This window comes from Dama dama, chromosome 1, assembly GCF_033118175.1.
Source record: "Dama dama isolate Ldn47 chromosome 1, ASM3311817v1, whole genome shotgun sequence".
NCBI lineage: Eukaryota > Metazoa > Chordata > Mammalia > Artiodactyla > Cervidae > Dama > Dama dama.
Genome location: NC_083681.1, coordinates 43,309,515 through 43,325,475, shown reverse-complemented (window position 1 = coordinate 43,325,475; position 15,961 = coordinate 43,309,515). Strand labels below are relative to the sequence as shown.

The 15,961-nt window shown below is 39.4% G+C and overlaps 1 protein-coding gene across 1 annotated transcript; it reads left to right on the top strand.

Moving 5' to 3' along the window:
• Positions 1-828: 828 nt before the first annotated feature.
• WEE1 (WEE1 G2 checkpoint kinase) lies at positions 829-14,934 on the top strand. Its single transcript, XM_061147828.1, has 11 exons — positions 829-1,461; positions 2,911-3,116; positions 3,605-3,668; positions 4,108-4,280; positions 4,936-5,057; positions 8,486-8,632; positions 10,797-10,892; positions 10,980-11,065; positions 12,436-12,606; positions 12,699-12,844; positions 13,591-14,934. The coding sequence occupies exons 1-11, from the start codon at positions 886-888 to the stop codon at positions 13,742-13,744; spliced, it is 1,941 nt and encodes a 646-aa protein (XP_061003811.1). The 5' UTR covers positions 829-885; the 3' UTR covers positions 13,745-14,934.
• The last annotated feature ends 1,027 nt before the right edge of the window (positions 14,935-15,961 follow it).

Sequence of the window (15,961 nt, the reverse complement as noted above, 5' to 3'; positions counted from 1 at the left end):
TTTGGTGTCGGCCTAACCCAACTGCACACACTTCAGTCCAGAGGCCGGAGTTACCATTCCCGGCTCAGACCTCGACTCGGGAACCTAATTCCCTTAGCCACGCCCATGCGCCCCAGGGGCCGGAACCAAAGGGATGCGGGATGTTAAGGTCAGTCTCCCCCGGGAGCAATCAAGGGCCATGGCGGTCTCCTGCTCGCCCCGACCCGCAGGGACTCTGAGGCGCTCTCCAGCCGCCAGTCCAGCTCCACCTCCGAGGAGTCATAAGAGCGCCGAGGATGTAGGGTCCAGGCTGGCGCTCGGCTCGGCCGAGTTCAGCCCTCAACCTTCGCCCCTCCCAGAGGGCCGCCTAAGGTCCCCTGCCGGGCCCAGTCCGGGAGGCGCCAGACCCAGCTCCTAGGCATCCCGCTCGCTCATAGGCCAGCCGCGCCGCGCCCGCCCTTGCCAGGCCCGGCGCCGAGAGGGAGGGGCGGAGCCAGCGAGTTCGCGCCAAAATCGCGTAGCTGATCCCTCCCCAGCGGGCTACGTCGCGCCCTCCATTTTTTTCAAACCCTAGGCTGGGCGGGGATTGGTGCACTGGGCGCTCACGTGGTTAACGGTCGCGGGAAGCCGCGGAACCCGAACCTGCGGCTGAACCTGCGGAGACCCCAGACTCAGTGCCCGGGCCGCCCCGCCTCTGCCGGACAGCCCGCGCTGCCGCCTCCCCCGCCGGCCGCCGCCCAGAGCGTCCCGGAGCCGCCGTTCGCCGCCGGCGCCGCGCAGGCCCGCCGCCGACGCGGCCATCCGGCGCGCCCCGTCGCACGTGGCGGACCCGCCCCCTGGGCCGGACGAGCCCTGGACTCCGGGGGCTCAGGTTCTCCGGTCCTCCGCCCCGGCCCCAGGGGCGCGATGAGCTTCCTGAGCCGGCAACAGCCGCCGCCGCCCCGCCGCGCCGCGGCCTCCTGCACCTTGCGGCAGAAGCTGATCTTCTCGCCCTGCAGCGACTGTGAGGAGGAGGAGGAAGAAGAGGAGGAAGAAGGCAGCGGCCACAGTACCGGGGAGGACTCGGCCTTTCAGGAGCCTGACTCGCCGCTGCCGCCCGCGAGGAGCCCCACAGAGCCCGGGCCCGAGCGCCGTCGCTCTCCGGGCACAATCCCGGGCAGCCCGGGGGAGCTGGAGGAGGACATGCTGCTGCGGGGCGCCTGCCCCGGCGCGGACGCGGCGGGCGGCGGGGCCGAGGGCGACTCGTGGGAGGAGGAGGGCTTTGGCTCCTCGTCGCCGGTCAAGTCGCCGGCGGCTCCCTACTTTCTGGGCAGCTCGTTCTCGCCAGTGCGCTGCGGCGGCCCGGGGGATGCGTCGCCGCGGGGCTGCGGGGCGCGCGGGGCCGGAGAGGGCGCCTGCTCGCCGCTGCCGGATTACCCGGGCACCCCGCCCCACAAGACCTTCCGCAAGCTGCGGCTCTTCGACACGCCGCACACCCCCAAGGTGAGAGGACGCGGCCGCCGGGGCTCCCAGAGCCCGCGCCGGCCCAGCCTTTTAAAAAGGCCGCGGCGCCGGGAGCGGAGCTGGCTGGGTTCGGTTACATAACCGCCCGGCCTCACCCCCGCTCGCTCTCCGGCGCCGTAACAAAAAAGTTGGCAGCCCCTTTTTTGGGCCCTGCCCAGCAGTTGTCCGTTAAGATTATGTAACTGAACAATGGGCCTCGTCTGGAACTTCTTCATCTTTCAAAGGGGCTGATCGGCACCGTCCAGGTGGCTGACGATTTAACGCCCGCCGAGTCGGGGCGGCCCAGAGCGTGGCAGGCGGGAGTGTGCCACCGATAACGCGGTTTGGAAGGATGCACCAGTGGTGCTGACCCGGCCATCTGACACTCCTCAGCGCCGCAGCCATCTGGTGCCTTTTAAACGCAGTGATCAGTCCTGTAATTTGGGCGGCGCACGCAGGAGTTCGGTTTAAAAAAAAAAAAAATGCACTTATCGTTTCGTATCAGGTGGCCTTTTGGGGGAAAGTTTGAGATACGGAGGGAGACTGCGCTTCGACTTGGGAGAAAAAGCTGGCCTTCAAGTATTTACAGTCTTTAAAAGGCTCGTATAGAACTCGGGGTAGCGTTTAAGCCTCTTTCCGGAAAGAATATTTTATTTGGTAAGCGTTTGTTTACACCCTTGGGTTTGCAGTTCCCAAGTTTGATCAGCCGAAGTGTCTGGATTAGGAAGGTCCAACTGTTAAAAACCAGCGTGGATATTGTCTCCTGGACCCTCAGGCTTTCATACCATTGATAATGTCTCTTAAAGAAATAGGTATTCAGCACCTGTGTGTTGAGTGGCAAGTGAGTATGCAGATTACCACTTGTAGAACTTTAGAAGTAACAGCAGATTTCAAAGCAGACACTTCCCGAAATTCAGACAGTATCGAACTTAAAAGATTAATGTGGAAAATGTACCTTTTAAAGTGAGTTTCAGTCCAGGCTACTAGTCATAAACCTCAGGAGATGTGTGCTTTTTGTGCCTTACTTTTTATTGGCCGACTTGCCCTAGGCAAGTCTGGATGTGAGGGGAGGAGCTCTATGGAGGTGGCTTTCAAAGCCCTACTTGGATGGGGGAGGGGAGCTTTTATGGGACTCCCAGAATGCTTTCTATTTTTAGATGGATTGAAAGGTTTCTTAACTTTTAGCTCCTAGAGTGAACTTAATTTTAGTTTTCATTCATATTCTTTTTAGGGTTAGAGTCCTGTTTTACGTGACTTTTTCAGGAAAGGTGGTTAGTATCCAGCTTCAGGCTCCTAAGTAAACCACTGTCTGTTTTGCTTGAAAGATTAACTAAGGGTTGGTGTGTTGCTTTGACCTACACATTCAGCCAGGAGAAAGACTTGTTGAAAATTAGGTTGAGAAGGCTATCTATAGAGCTTGAATCCTAAGCATTTCTTTTCCTCTCCTAGAGTTTGCTCTCCAAAGCTCGAGGAATCGATTCCAGTTCTGTTAAACTCCGAGGTGGCTCTCTATTCATGGATACAGAAAAATCAGGAAAAAGGGAATTTGACGTTCGACAGACTCCTCAAGTGAATATTAATCCTTTTACTCCAGATTCTCTGTTACTGCATTCCTCAGGACAGTGTCGTAGAAGAAAGAGAGCATATTGGAATGAGTACGTTATTTATTTTCAACAGTTTGGTTCCTCAACCATCCAGGATTGGTTTGGCATACTTAAAATTTAATTTCTTTTTTTTTTTTTTTCTTAAAATTTAATTTCAACCAAATAATTTGCAAGTTTATGGGCCGAGAATTTTCTCCATTACTAACAATTTTCAGGAATCAGCTATGGGAAAGAGTGGCGTGGGAAAGGAAGAAAGAAAAAGTCTAGATAAATTCTAGTACATCTACTGGTGTCAAAATGAGGCAAGCAGAGAAAGTTGATTTAGAAAGGCTTTAATTTTGATATGTGTGGTGGTGGTGGTATATCTAAACAGGAACATTTTCATCACTTGGGCTGTATCTTGTCATTACAAAAATAAATGCTTTCTTTTCGGTTTTCATTCATTAAATTTTCATTTTGCTATATATCTATCAGATAGTTTTGGATCTCTAGTTGATGGATCTGTCAAATATATTGATAGAAAAAATAATATTTTTCAGTTCCTGTGGTGAAGACATGGAAGCCAGTGATTATGAGTTTGAAGATGAAACAAGACCTGCTAAAGTCAGTAGCTTTTGATTTCTTTTTTATTGGTTTTAAAAAATTTTTTCCTTTTATTGTTTTTGATATTTGTTTACTACTTAACAAGCTATCATATACACATGTTGAAATTCAAAGCCACTCAGTCATGTCTGACTCTTTAGACCCCATGGACTATATAGCCTGCCCAGCTCTTCTATCCATGGAATTCTCCAGGAAAGAGTACTGGAGTGGGTTGCCATTTCGTTCTCCAGGGGATCTTCCTGACCCAGGGATTGACTCAGGTCTCCTGCATTGCAGGCAGATTCTCTACCAACTGAGCCACAAGGAAAGCCCATATATACAAGTTAAATAAGCATTAAAACAAGATACAATTTTTAAATTTCATAGTGTTATCACCTTAGTGAAAAAATCACTTTCATACCTTTATATTATATATATATGGATACACTTTTTATTACAGAGAATTACAATTACTGAAAGCAATATGAAGTCTCGGTATACAACAGAATTTCATGAGCTAGAGAAGATTGGTTCTGGAGAATTTGGTTCTGTGTTTAAATGTGTGAAGAGGCTGGATGGATGCGTTTATGCCATAAAGCGATCAAAAAAGCCATTGGCTGGCTCTGTTGATGAGTATGTATTAAAGATTTCGTCTTTTGTTCATCAGTATGGTGTTAGAAATGTTAAGGTTTTAGGTGGTCAGTCACTGAATTTAACCTCTAATATTTGAGAAGTTATAATGATTTAAATCTGATCCATTTCATTTTGTGCCATTAGTTTTTTTTTTTTTAATGTATTTATTTATTTTTTTTCCCCCATTAGTTTTTATTGGATTTGGTAGAATAATATGAGGAGTCTGATCTTGGAACCCAACTTAAATTTTCTATTTCTAATAGCATCCATGAATTCACAGAGTAGAATTTTATCTTCCCTGAATCATAGGACCAGCAAGATTCCTTCTTTCTAACATTCTTAAATGGCATGATGTGTGCTTAGTCATGTCTGATTCTTTGCAACTCCATGGACAGTAGCTCACCAGGCTCCTCTGTGTGGAATTTGCCAGGCAGAATACTGGAGTGGGTTGCCATTTCCTACTCCAGATTCTTTAATGGAAGCCTTTGGGAAAATCGCATACAGAGTTTTAATCCTCCTCTCTCTTAAGCAAGTTGTTCTTCAGCATAATGAATGATAGATCCAGAAGTCAAGATTCTCTTATGAACTTTTAGATAAGTTAACTCAGTTTATTAAGTAAAAATGATTTACGATTCTCTTAATCTCAAACTTCTAGGCAGAATGCTTTGAGAGAAGTGTACGCTCATGCAGTGCTTGGGCAACATTCTCATGTAGTTCGTTACTTCTCTGCATGGGCAGAAGATGATCATATGCTTATACAGAATGAATATTGTAACGGTGAGTAATGGTTCCCCTGTAAATGTGTAAGCTTAAGAAAACGAACACCAAGGAAATAATTTATTTTTTATCTGAAGTCTTGCTCTAATTCTATATATCTTTTACCTGTTATAAATTCAAAGATCAAAAGCCTGACATGAATTTGAAGTGCAAGTTATTCTTACCTGGAAGATAAGATTGAAAACCTTGTTCTTTCTACCTAGATAGTAGAACCATGCATATTATTTGTATGTCTGTTACGCAAATTATACTGATTTTCTTGAGAGGATAGCAGCCTTGCCATATATATTTTGGTATTCCTAGCACTTAGCATAGTGTGTGGGAGGGATATAGTAGTTAGTAAGCCAAGCTCCCTGTATCTAGCCTTTGCTTTGCATTTCATTTTATGTGCTGCTGAAACTGATAATGGTTACTTATAAAATGACAGTGACTGTCCATTGATATAAATTCAGCCATTTGTTGAATCTTGCTCCCCCTACCATCTATCCACCCTTCGTTTACCACTAGAATCCACTGAAATGTTTCTGTAAAGAGAGAGTTATTCTCTTTAATTCCCTAGCTGTGCCTGCCTCCTTCCTTCCTCCCTGCCTCCCCCAAAAAAGCTTTATAAAGGTTTAACTTTGGACCTTTATATGGTTTTTAATTTCAGCAGGTCTGTCAACAGTCATTCTGGGTCCTTCCTTTTTCACTAAATCTTTGCCAAAGTCCTGGCCTCACTTCTGATTCTTACACATCTGGTATTATACCTAAATTTTATACCTAAAATTTTGTATATGATGGGTTTTTATTTCTGTACATCTTCAGTGAATATTAGAGAATTTAGAATTTATTGAACACTTGAGTAGCAAAGATTATTTTTGTTGATTCTCATTTTTTCCCCTAAGACCAGCCATTTCATAGCTTGTGAATAAATAAGTGGTATAATCCTCTTATTATAAATAAGTAGTAGATCAAGTTTTCTGTTTTGGAAAATAATGAACAAAACAGATGTAGAAGATCCATTTCTCATACCTGACTTCTCACTGAGTTGTCATTTTATTCTACACCCTTGAAAAAATATAATTGCTCAGTATGCAGCATTGCTGCTGGTTTCACCCATCTCTTGAAATGTTTCTATTCATATCATCAAAATATTTATGTAATTGTCACTATGCTTTGTGGACTATTCTGTTGCTTAACCTGTTTTTTAGTTACTGCACTTACTAATAGTATAACTTGATCATAATACCTTCTTTCTTCCATATTTGCTAGACACCATCTCCTTCTAGTTTCTTTCTACCTCTCACCTTGTTGATGTGACTTGCTGTCAGCCACAGTCCAGAAATCACAAATTTGTAACAACCTACCAAATACGTGGTTGTGTTATTTAGTTGATTTTGAGATAACTGGCTTGGGCCTGGAATTTGGGTGAGGAGAATAAGCTGTTTTGCTACCCTCTCAGATTACAAAGACCCTGTCCTGTAATAAAGTTAGATTATAAAATAATCTTTTGAAATAGTTTATTATTTTGGAGCAGTCTAAAGCACTTTAGGAATATGGGTCTTTCAAAAATATATAGACTTGTGTAAAATAGAACAGCCTCTTTGTATGGTGTTTTTGCGTAGATGAAAGAAAACGAGGCTATCTAGATATATTTGTGAACTCTTCTGTTTTCGTTTTCCACCATTTTCTCCACATAAACCCTTGAATGTCCTAATAGACCTAGTCTTTAGATCCTTTTCTGTAGTTTCACAGGGATGGATTCTGTTATCATTCATTTGTAGTGTTGATTAACTGATATCCTTTATCTTAACTGATTTTTTATCACAAACAGTTGTTTGCATTTTGAGCCCGTTTTCTTGATTTGGTGATAGACGGAATTTCTACTCTTGATAAGCAGGTGTAGAAAAATGTTAATTGATAGCGGGGGAGAACCTGAAATATCAGATGAATGGTTTGCTCTTCTAACCTTTCTTACCCTTTCAGCAGCAAGATAGAAGTAACTGGCCCAGCTGTAGTTGCTAGACCCATTAAAAAGCAGCCATATTATTTCTTGGTAAACTTGACCTAGGACTTCAAATTCACATATCCCAAAAAGCTTATTGACCTGCTCCCTTCTAGAGCTCTCTTTTTCCCACAGTTCAAGATTGTACAAATTAAGTTCGGAGAATATACCTAATCCTAAACTATACAGGTGTTTGATTTACTTTTATTTTTACCACACATTTGATGTTTTTGCTGTTTAGACTTGTTCAAATTACAGGACCTCCTTTTCTGAGTAGTATATCATTGACCTAGATTTTATTACCTTGCTTCTGGTTTTATTATTCCCAGCTAAGCTTTAAACAGAAGTGGTTTGTTTATTTTTTAAACATAACTCCTCATTTCCTCTGAGACAGAGTATAAACAAAGTTTTTAATAAAACTTATGAAGTATAAGCTTAAAGTTTTTTACAGTATAAACAAATTAGCTGATTGGTTTGATTCTATAAAAGCAGGTTTGTTCTTTTTCATAGTAAGAGTGGTATAAATTAAAACTATACTAAGATACTGGATTTTACTTATAAAATTTGTAGACTCTGTTGTTATGTGTGTGGGAAAATAGGTATTCTCGTACATTAAGCATGGAAGTGTGATTTGGTACAGCCTTCTCTAAAGGGCACTCTGTGTGTAATCGTCCAGATTTGTCTTCCAAATCCCCAGATATACATAAGCTTATGCTAGCAGATTTTAAGTATTAGCCATTTTGAAATCAGGAACTGAGTGTATTTTACGTGAGCTTTCAGAGGTGATCAAGTCTTAGCATCGATACTGTGAAAAGCTGTACAAGGCTATTTTGTAGGGTAAATGGAAATGGCCCTCTCAGCTATAGGAATTTATCCTATATGTAATAAAATAGTGTCTCTTACACACAATGAATGTGTATATTACACTGTATATACCATTTGACCCAGAAGTTTGTTTGTAGGAGATAACAATATGTGTGAATTCCTGAGATTATAGTTTGTAGTATTAAAGGCTTGGAAATAATTTTTAAATGTCCATCAATTAGGGGATTGGTTAGTGCATTACCATTCAATTATGCAACGGAATTCTGTATACCTAAGAAAGGAGTGGTCTTTGTATATTATAAAGAATGATCTTCAAGATAATGAAAATGTGTTATTGCTTGTATAAAAAGGAGTTGAAAAGAATTCATAACATTACTCTGGGAAAGAGAACCAGGTGGGTTGCTAGAGTACATATTGATAAGACAGAGACTTTATATTATAGTTTGTACACATGTGAGTGTTTTAGCTATTGAAAGAATAAATACAAGTTTGATTTCACAAGCAGGTTGAAGAGAATAGGTCCTGTAAAATGTCACTTTCTTGGTTGCGTCTAGTCATACAGTAAAGAAAAATGATACTTCAGAAAGAAGAAAATTCTAACTTTTCTTGTGTTTGTTAGGTGGAAGTCTAGCCGATGCCATAAGTGAAAATTACAGAAGTATGAGTTACTTTACAGAAGCAGAGTTGAAGGATCTCCTTTTACAAGTTGGCCGGGGCTTGAGGTATATTCATTCAATGTCTTTGGTTCACATGGATATAAAGCCTAGTAAGTATTACAGATTCTCTGACCTATGTTCTTTAGGGTTTTAGAGAATAAATGACTTCATTAAAACAATATGGAAACATAAACATTTTGCTATGTTTTTTCATTGTTAGTTTTTTTTTTTTAACTTTTTGTTTTATACTGGAGTTCAGTTCAGTTGCTCAGTCATGTCCGACTCTTTGCAACCCCATGAACCGCAGCACGCAACTGATTAACAATTTTGTAATAGTTTCAGGTGGACAGCAAAGGGACTCAGCCATACATATACATGTATCCATTCTGCCCAAACTCCCCTCCCATCTAGGCAGCCACATAACATTGAGCAGAGTTCTCTGTACTGGACAGTAGGACCTTGTTGGGTATCCATTTTAAATACAGCAGTGTGTACATTTTATTTTAGTTTTAAAAGATTTTTGACCTACTTAGTAGTAGTGTTTCATTTCCCATCACCTCTTCCCTTGTTACCCCAAAAGATCTGAAATAATAAGCTCATTTTTACTAAAAGCTGAAAAAAAATGTTCTGCAACTTATGGGAACCACAGTCTTAGAGTGGAACTGATGGGGAGACTAAAAGAACTCAAGTTTAAAGCCTTTCTCTTGTACTAGGCTATATAGATCTATACTTTTAAATTAATGCTTGTGTGGCTAAGAGGGTTATTGTTATTACCGTTTTGTTCAGAAAACAAAATGGTACATGCATTTTTATTATCTTGAGTTTAAAAAAGGATGCAAGTGAATCCTACACTAACATTTTAGTGCAAATCCCTGTCGTCAAAAATAATATCATAAGGTACATACTGTTTTAGAACTTTTTTTAAAAGACGCTGTCTCTACCTTTCCATTTCAATAATTTTCTACTAGCCAGATCGTATTAAAATTTTTCCTAGCTGACCAAAGTCCTTAGTAGTTGCTTCATCCAAACTAGTGTCCGTTTCAGAACCATGCCTTACATCAGGGTAAATCCATTTTCTTTTTTAGGTTTTACCGTTCCCCTACTTAAATAATAATAATACAGATGTCTTGCCAGATTTCCTTTCTTCTGGGTTTGACTCGTTGCTTCCTTGCATCATTTAGCTAATTCCTTTTTCTTTCTTTTAATTTAGAAGTTATAACTAAAAGGTTGATGGATTTAAGTTAAATATTTTAGGCTAGGTGTTTTTAGGCATTGTCAGGTAGATTCTTTACCATCTGGTTCACCAGGGAAGCCCAACTAAAAGGTTGATGGATTTAAGTAAACATTTTAGGCTGAGTGTTTTTAAATTGAATTATTGAGGTTCTTTTTTTAATCTATGCTGTCGTGTCCTACTCTTTGCAACCCCATGGACTGTGTGATTTAAATCATTTTTCACAACTTAATTATATGAAGAATTTTTATATGTCAACTTATTAAAACATTTATTTTCAAAAAGGAAAAATTATGTTTGAAATGGTTGCAATTAATGTGGATCATTGAGGTTTTCCCATACTCATAGCTTGTATTAAATGTTATACAAACAGGGGACCATTACATTACAGGTACAAAAGTTGAAAATATTAAGGCATGTAAAGTTTTGTTTTGTTTTTTTTTAGGCATGTGAAGTTTTAAATTTATAAATATCCCCATAAAATAAGTTGTCCTGTAAAATAAAATTGAAAAGACACTAGTGAATGTAACATTGATAAAACTACTAAAATAAAGTTTGCTGCTGAAGCTTATGTTTATATAAACTTACCTGAATTAGATGAAAAAAAAGTTTGTGTACAGTAGAAATAGTGAACCACAAAACCTCTTTGGGATATAGATACTGTATGGTCAGCCAAACTCAATAACTGCATGACTTGTTTTCACACCAGCCTTGTAGCATTAGATTAAAATTTGTGCTTCAGTAGCATCATGAATTAGTATGTTAATTGCCCTTTGTATTATTTCTAAGTAATTAGAACTGCTGAAGATCAATGTGTAGGTGACAAGAGTCTAATGCAGTGCTTTTCAAGTGTTAAAGGACCAGTGCTAGACCAGAAAATGTATTTCTAGAAAATACAGTCCCCTTTCATTCTCACTGGGTTTGGGATAGAACACATAGTCTATATGTATAAGCTCTTTCTGAATGATTCTGTTGTATGACTTGTTTGCGAACTTTGATTCCATTAATTGTTAGTATGGCTTACCTAAATAACTGTTTGACAGGTAATATTTTCATATCTCGAACTTCAATCCCAAATGCTGCCTCTGAAGAAGGAGATGAAGATGACTGGGCATCCAACAAAGTTATGTTTAAAATAGGTAAGAAAGAAAAGTAACCAAATTATTTCCTTAAAATAGAGGCTCTTTTGTTTTAATTCTTGACTGTATTTTTTTCAACACTTCTAGGTGACCTTGGGCATGTAACAAGGATCTCTAGTCCACAAGTTGAAGAGGGTGATAGCCGTTTTCTTGCAAATGAAGTTTTACAGGAGGTAGTTTTTCTTCTTTAAGTCATTTGCTTTGTAACACTTACAATCAGCTGCTAGAAAAGTATAAATGCAGATGTACTGAAATTTTAAGCTAATAACCAGTAAGAAGGTAATACAGAATAGAAAGTGTAAACTATTAGCTTGTTGGGGTATTTAATCTAGCAAAAATCAATAAAGGCAAAGATTTATCATATCCAACAGTGGTGGGGTTGCAGTGAAAAAGAAGTTTCCACGCATTACTGGTGAAACTTTAAAATGACAATGTCTTTTCGGAGATCAAAGTGTTAATAATATCTGTCAACATTTTAGAGTCACATCCCCTTTGACCCAGAATTTCCATTTCTGAGAGTCTCTCTTAAAGAAATATTCATATACAAATAAATTGAGAATGATGTTAATATTTAGCAATAAGGGAATGATTAAATAAAGTATGGCATACAGTTAATAATGTGAAAGTGTGTGTTAGTCACTTAGTTGTGTCCAACTCTTTGTGACCCCATAGACCGTAGCCCACCAGGCTCCTCTGTCCGTAGAATTCTCCAGGCAAGAATACTGGAGTGGGTTGCCATTTCCTTCTCCAGGGGACAACTTCCTGACCCAGGGATCGAATCCAGGTCTTCTGGATTGCAGGCAGATTCTTTACCATCTGAGCCATCTGGGAAGCCCCATAGTTAATAATACTATTTCAAAAACCGTGTTATAAAATATTTCTTCATAAGTGTTTTGAATAGAAATAGAATAACTAGAACAAAGGAATTGTATGACACTATTCTGTTTATGTATATTTGTGTCGTATATGTATATTCATATTTCTAACTTGTTGATGTTTGTATTTTCATATGAATGCCCCTAGAGGTGAAGTTTCTTCTGAGAGTTGAGTGAGGCTGGTGATAAAGAGGAGGCCTTTTAAAAATAACCTGAATACTTTTAGAAATGTGTTTACCATCCCACCCCAAAGTGTATTGTTGTTGATTCGCTAAGTCTTGTCCTACTCTTTGCAACCCCATGGACTGCCCGCCAGGCTCCTCTGTCTATGGAATTTCCCAGTCAGGAATACTGCAGTGGGTTGCCATTTCCTTCTCTGAGGGATCTTCCCAGCCCAGGGGTTAAACCTGTGTCTCCTGCATTGTCAGGCGAATTCTGTACCACTGAGTTACCAGGAAAGCCCCAGAGTGTATATTACTTTGTCATTAAAAAAAATTATAATCTCCCCAAATTTAGCTTGTTCTCTGAATATGTCCTAAATTTAAATGTATCACTGGACATTTTAATTTAGTCTTATTTCTCACGCAAATCATCATTGAGGTGTAATCTTACTTTATTTTGGCCATCTTTATATTCCCTTAACTTTTTTTTTTCCTTTAATTTTACAGAACTATACTCATCTACCAAAAGCAGATATTTTTGCCCTTGCCCTCACGGTGGTCTGTGCCGCTGGTGCTGAGCCTCTTCCCAGAAATGGAGACCAATGGCATGAAATTAGACAGGGTAGATTACCTCGGATTCCACAAGTGCTTTCCCAAGAATTTACAGAGTTGCTAAAAGTGAGCATTTTATATGTGAAGCACTTTATTTACACAGTTCAATATTTTATTAAACTGCATATCTTTGTGTTAATCTTACTTCTCTTTTTAAGGTTATGATTCATCCAGATCCAGAAAGAAGACCTTCAGCAATGGCACTGGTAAAGCATTCAGTATTGCTGTCTGCTTCGAGGAAGAGTGCAGAACAATTACGAATAGAATTGAATGCTGAAAAGTTCAAAAATTCACTTTTGCAGAAGTAAGTGATGGGGCTTTTGTTTTTAATTTCTCATTTTTATTCTCAGATTTTAATTAGAAATGATTTATACTTTCCATCATTGAAGAATAAAGTGGCTTGGCATGTTATATGGTTAAAGTTTGGGGACTTCTGCCTTGATATTTGACCTATAAATTGGCATTGTTTCTAAACTTTGAAATTATGGACTTAAAAGATTTTTAAACCTGCATATATTTGAAAGTGGTGATAATCCTTATGCCCAAATTGTCCCAAAAACTAAAGTGAGCAAGTATCAGTTTTTTCTCTCCAAACTCTTGTCATAAATGACATTCTCCTCAAAATGTTCTATTTACTTTTATGAAAGGATGAAGTTAATGTCAGGTTAGATGATTTTCACATTTGATCTGAATGACCTTTGACATTTTTGGAAAACTGGTTGGAGTGTTTATCTAATTCATTTGTTTTATTGCTACCATTTTTATTCTAACCTAATAAAACTGACTTGAAATACTTAAAGGTTCTTTTGCCATTAGTTTGATAGCCAGCATAGTTCATATAAAGAGGAAGTAGAATTCTCCTTTTGTCTCTTATGTAAATAGATTTTCACAATATTATCTTTTTCTCTCTCCTTAATTGTGTCTTGGAGTAATGATGGCACACAAAAATCTCCCAGCTGATAATGTAGTTTGTATTTGGCCTCTTAGGATCCCTTTCTGGGATTAATAGCAGTGGGTGAAAAGTCTTGTTTCCTGTTTTTATGTTGTTAGAGAACTCAAGAAAGCACAGATGGCAAAAGCTGCAGCCGAGGAAAGAGCACTCTTCACTGATCGGATGGCCACCAGGTCCACCACCCAGAGTAATAGAACATCTCGACTTATTGGAAAGAAAATGAACCGCTCTGTCAGCCTTACCATATACTGAACTACTCATTACCCACCTCCCCCCAAAAAAACTGTGACAAGAGAAAGCTAGGTTGAAATCACTGCTAGAATCCAGTTAGCAATTCCTTTTTCAATCGGTGTCAGTAGTTTTACTGAAATACCTTTTAGGACTTATTTGTGAATTACAGTTGAAAGCTGTATTTTGACCAGTGCTTTATCAGGCTTTTGTCTAGTCTTACCAGTCTGTTTTCTGTAGGATGTCAGTCACTGTTGGATGTTACACCAGCCTTTCCAGGGTTAACCACTGTGGTGGTGTGCTGCTTATGGTTTGCTGTTGCATTGTAATAAAAGGTATCTTTTCCTGTAGTGACCTGTTAAAAAAAGGACTCAAGGGCTTTATTACATACCTGTTCTCCCTTTGAAAAGGGAAATGCTAAGAGACTCAGTACTCCTCAGCTTTCGATGTACCTGTGTGTCAATCTTATATTTCTTTTTTTTTTCCTAAATTGTGAATTATACTTGTATATCCAACTGGGAGCACTTTGTAGGCATTGCATGAACCATGGAATGATAATTCTGTGGAAGTACTGCCTTGTGAATTTGCTGCTATTTTAGTTTTGTCTTTGCTGTAAAATTGTAGCATTAAACAATCATTGTTGTTAATAGGCTTTCTTTTTAAAACAATTATGTGAAATATATAGCTGCTCTTGATGAAAGTAGCTATTTGCCTTTTTTTTCCTTTGAACTTTGAAGCTAGTGCATTGGAGAAATGCACCTCCCTCCTCTCCTTTGGAATGCTGTATTAATGTAGTATAATTATTACTGGTTTTGTACTTTTTTCCTGATAATACCCTTCTCTGACTTTTTAAAAAATGTTTTCTCCTTCCACCCAAGTTTTGTACCTGATTGTATTGTTAGTCTGTTTTTAAACGCTTTTCCCGGTTTCTCTTCAATATTTGTGTATATAAACTAATCTTGGTGATACTGTACATAGCTGTTTGAAATGCCAGAATGACTTCTGACTATCCCAAGCTTTTCACAAAATATATTTTATCTGTGATTAGCCATTTGACTAATAATACTGGCTAACAGATGTTGAAAAAAAAAAAAAAATAGAATTTGTCTGTTTGTTTTTCTATTTTCTTTTAAAACATGTTTGCACTTGTCTGTTTGACTTGTGTTTTATTAACATTGATTGGCATATTAAAAGTCACTCTGAGCTTACCTTCATTGTGTGAATCTTTGTGGTGCCTGTTTTCTACTATTTTATCTCCATTATCACTACATTTTTTTTTAACACTACATTTTAAAATGTTGAATATAATGTATTTAAAGTACTAAAGACAGAGGACACATTTTTGATAGAGTATGAAACATGATTTAATGATGAGCTTTAGTTCACATTGGGCTTCCTTGTAGCTTAGTTGGTAGACTCCACCTGCAATGCAGGAAACCCCGGTTCAATTCCTGGGTCAGGAAGATCCCCTGGAGAAAGGGATAGGCTACCCATTCCAGTATTCTTGGGCTCCCCTCATGTCAGCTGGTAAAGAATCTGCCTCCAATGCGGGAGATGGGTTCTATCCTTGGGTTGGGAAGATCCTTTGGAGAAGGGAACGGCTACCCTCTCCAGTATTCTAGCCTTGAGAATAATATGGTCTATGGGATCACAAAGAGTTGGACACAGTGACTTTCACTTTTGTTTTACTCCATATTAGTTACATTTTGAGATTTAAGAAAAGTTTACCTGTCAACCTTGGATGTTTTTTGTCATAGATAACATCTTTATATCACATTGCACATTATGCATTTGATCTGCTAGAAATGTATAATGTGGTTTGAAATAGCTCTAAGTTAGTGTAATGGATAGGACTTACAACTTTAATTTGAACTGAGTGACAGAAGAGAGTTTTGAAGTGGGGAGGGTTTTAACTCACTAAACTGGACTAGATTTTAGAATTGATAGTGCAAATTTAAGTGATTAACAGTGCTAATTATATACACCTTTTTCTGACAGAATTAGTAGTGAAAGCCTTTTAGCAGGTAATAGATGTCACAAGATCCTTGTGCTTTTTCATCATGGGTACATACATCACTTCTTCATTAGGGTCCATTTATTTTTGCTATAAGCGTTTCTAAAAACCTTATTTTAGCTTTTAAGCGCAATTTAGAAGTGTGAGAGGAGTTGATAGAAAAAATAGATATATTAAAGTTGATAGGTGTGGGAGACAGGAAATCTTAAAGTCACATAGGCTGGAGC

Bases quoted from the DNA above. Each gene is read 5' to 3' on its own strand.
- WEE1 (XM_061147828.1), top strand. From the start codon at position 886: ATGAGCTTCCTGAGCCGGCAACAGCCGCCGCCGCCCCGCCGCGCCGCG. The intron at 12,607-12,698 runs GTGAGCATTTTA...TCTCTTTTTAAG, and splicing joins AATTTACAGAGTTGCTAAAA to GTTATGATTCATCCAGATCC. The intron at 12,845-13,590 runs GTAAGTGATGGG...TTATGTTGTTAG, and splicing joins AAAAATTCACTTTTGCAGAA to AGAACTCAAGAAAGCACAGA.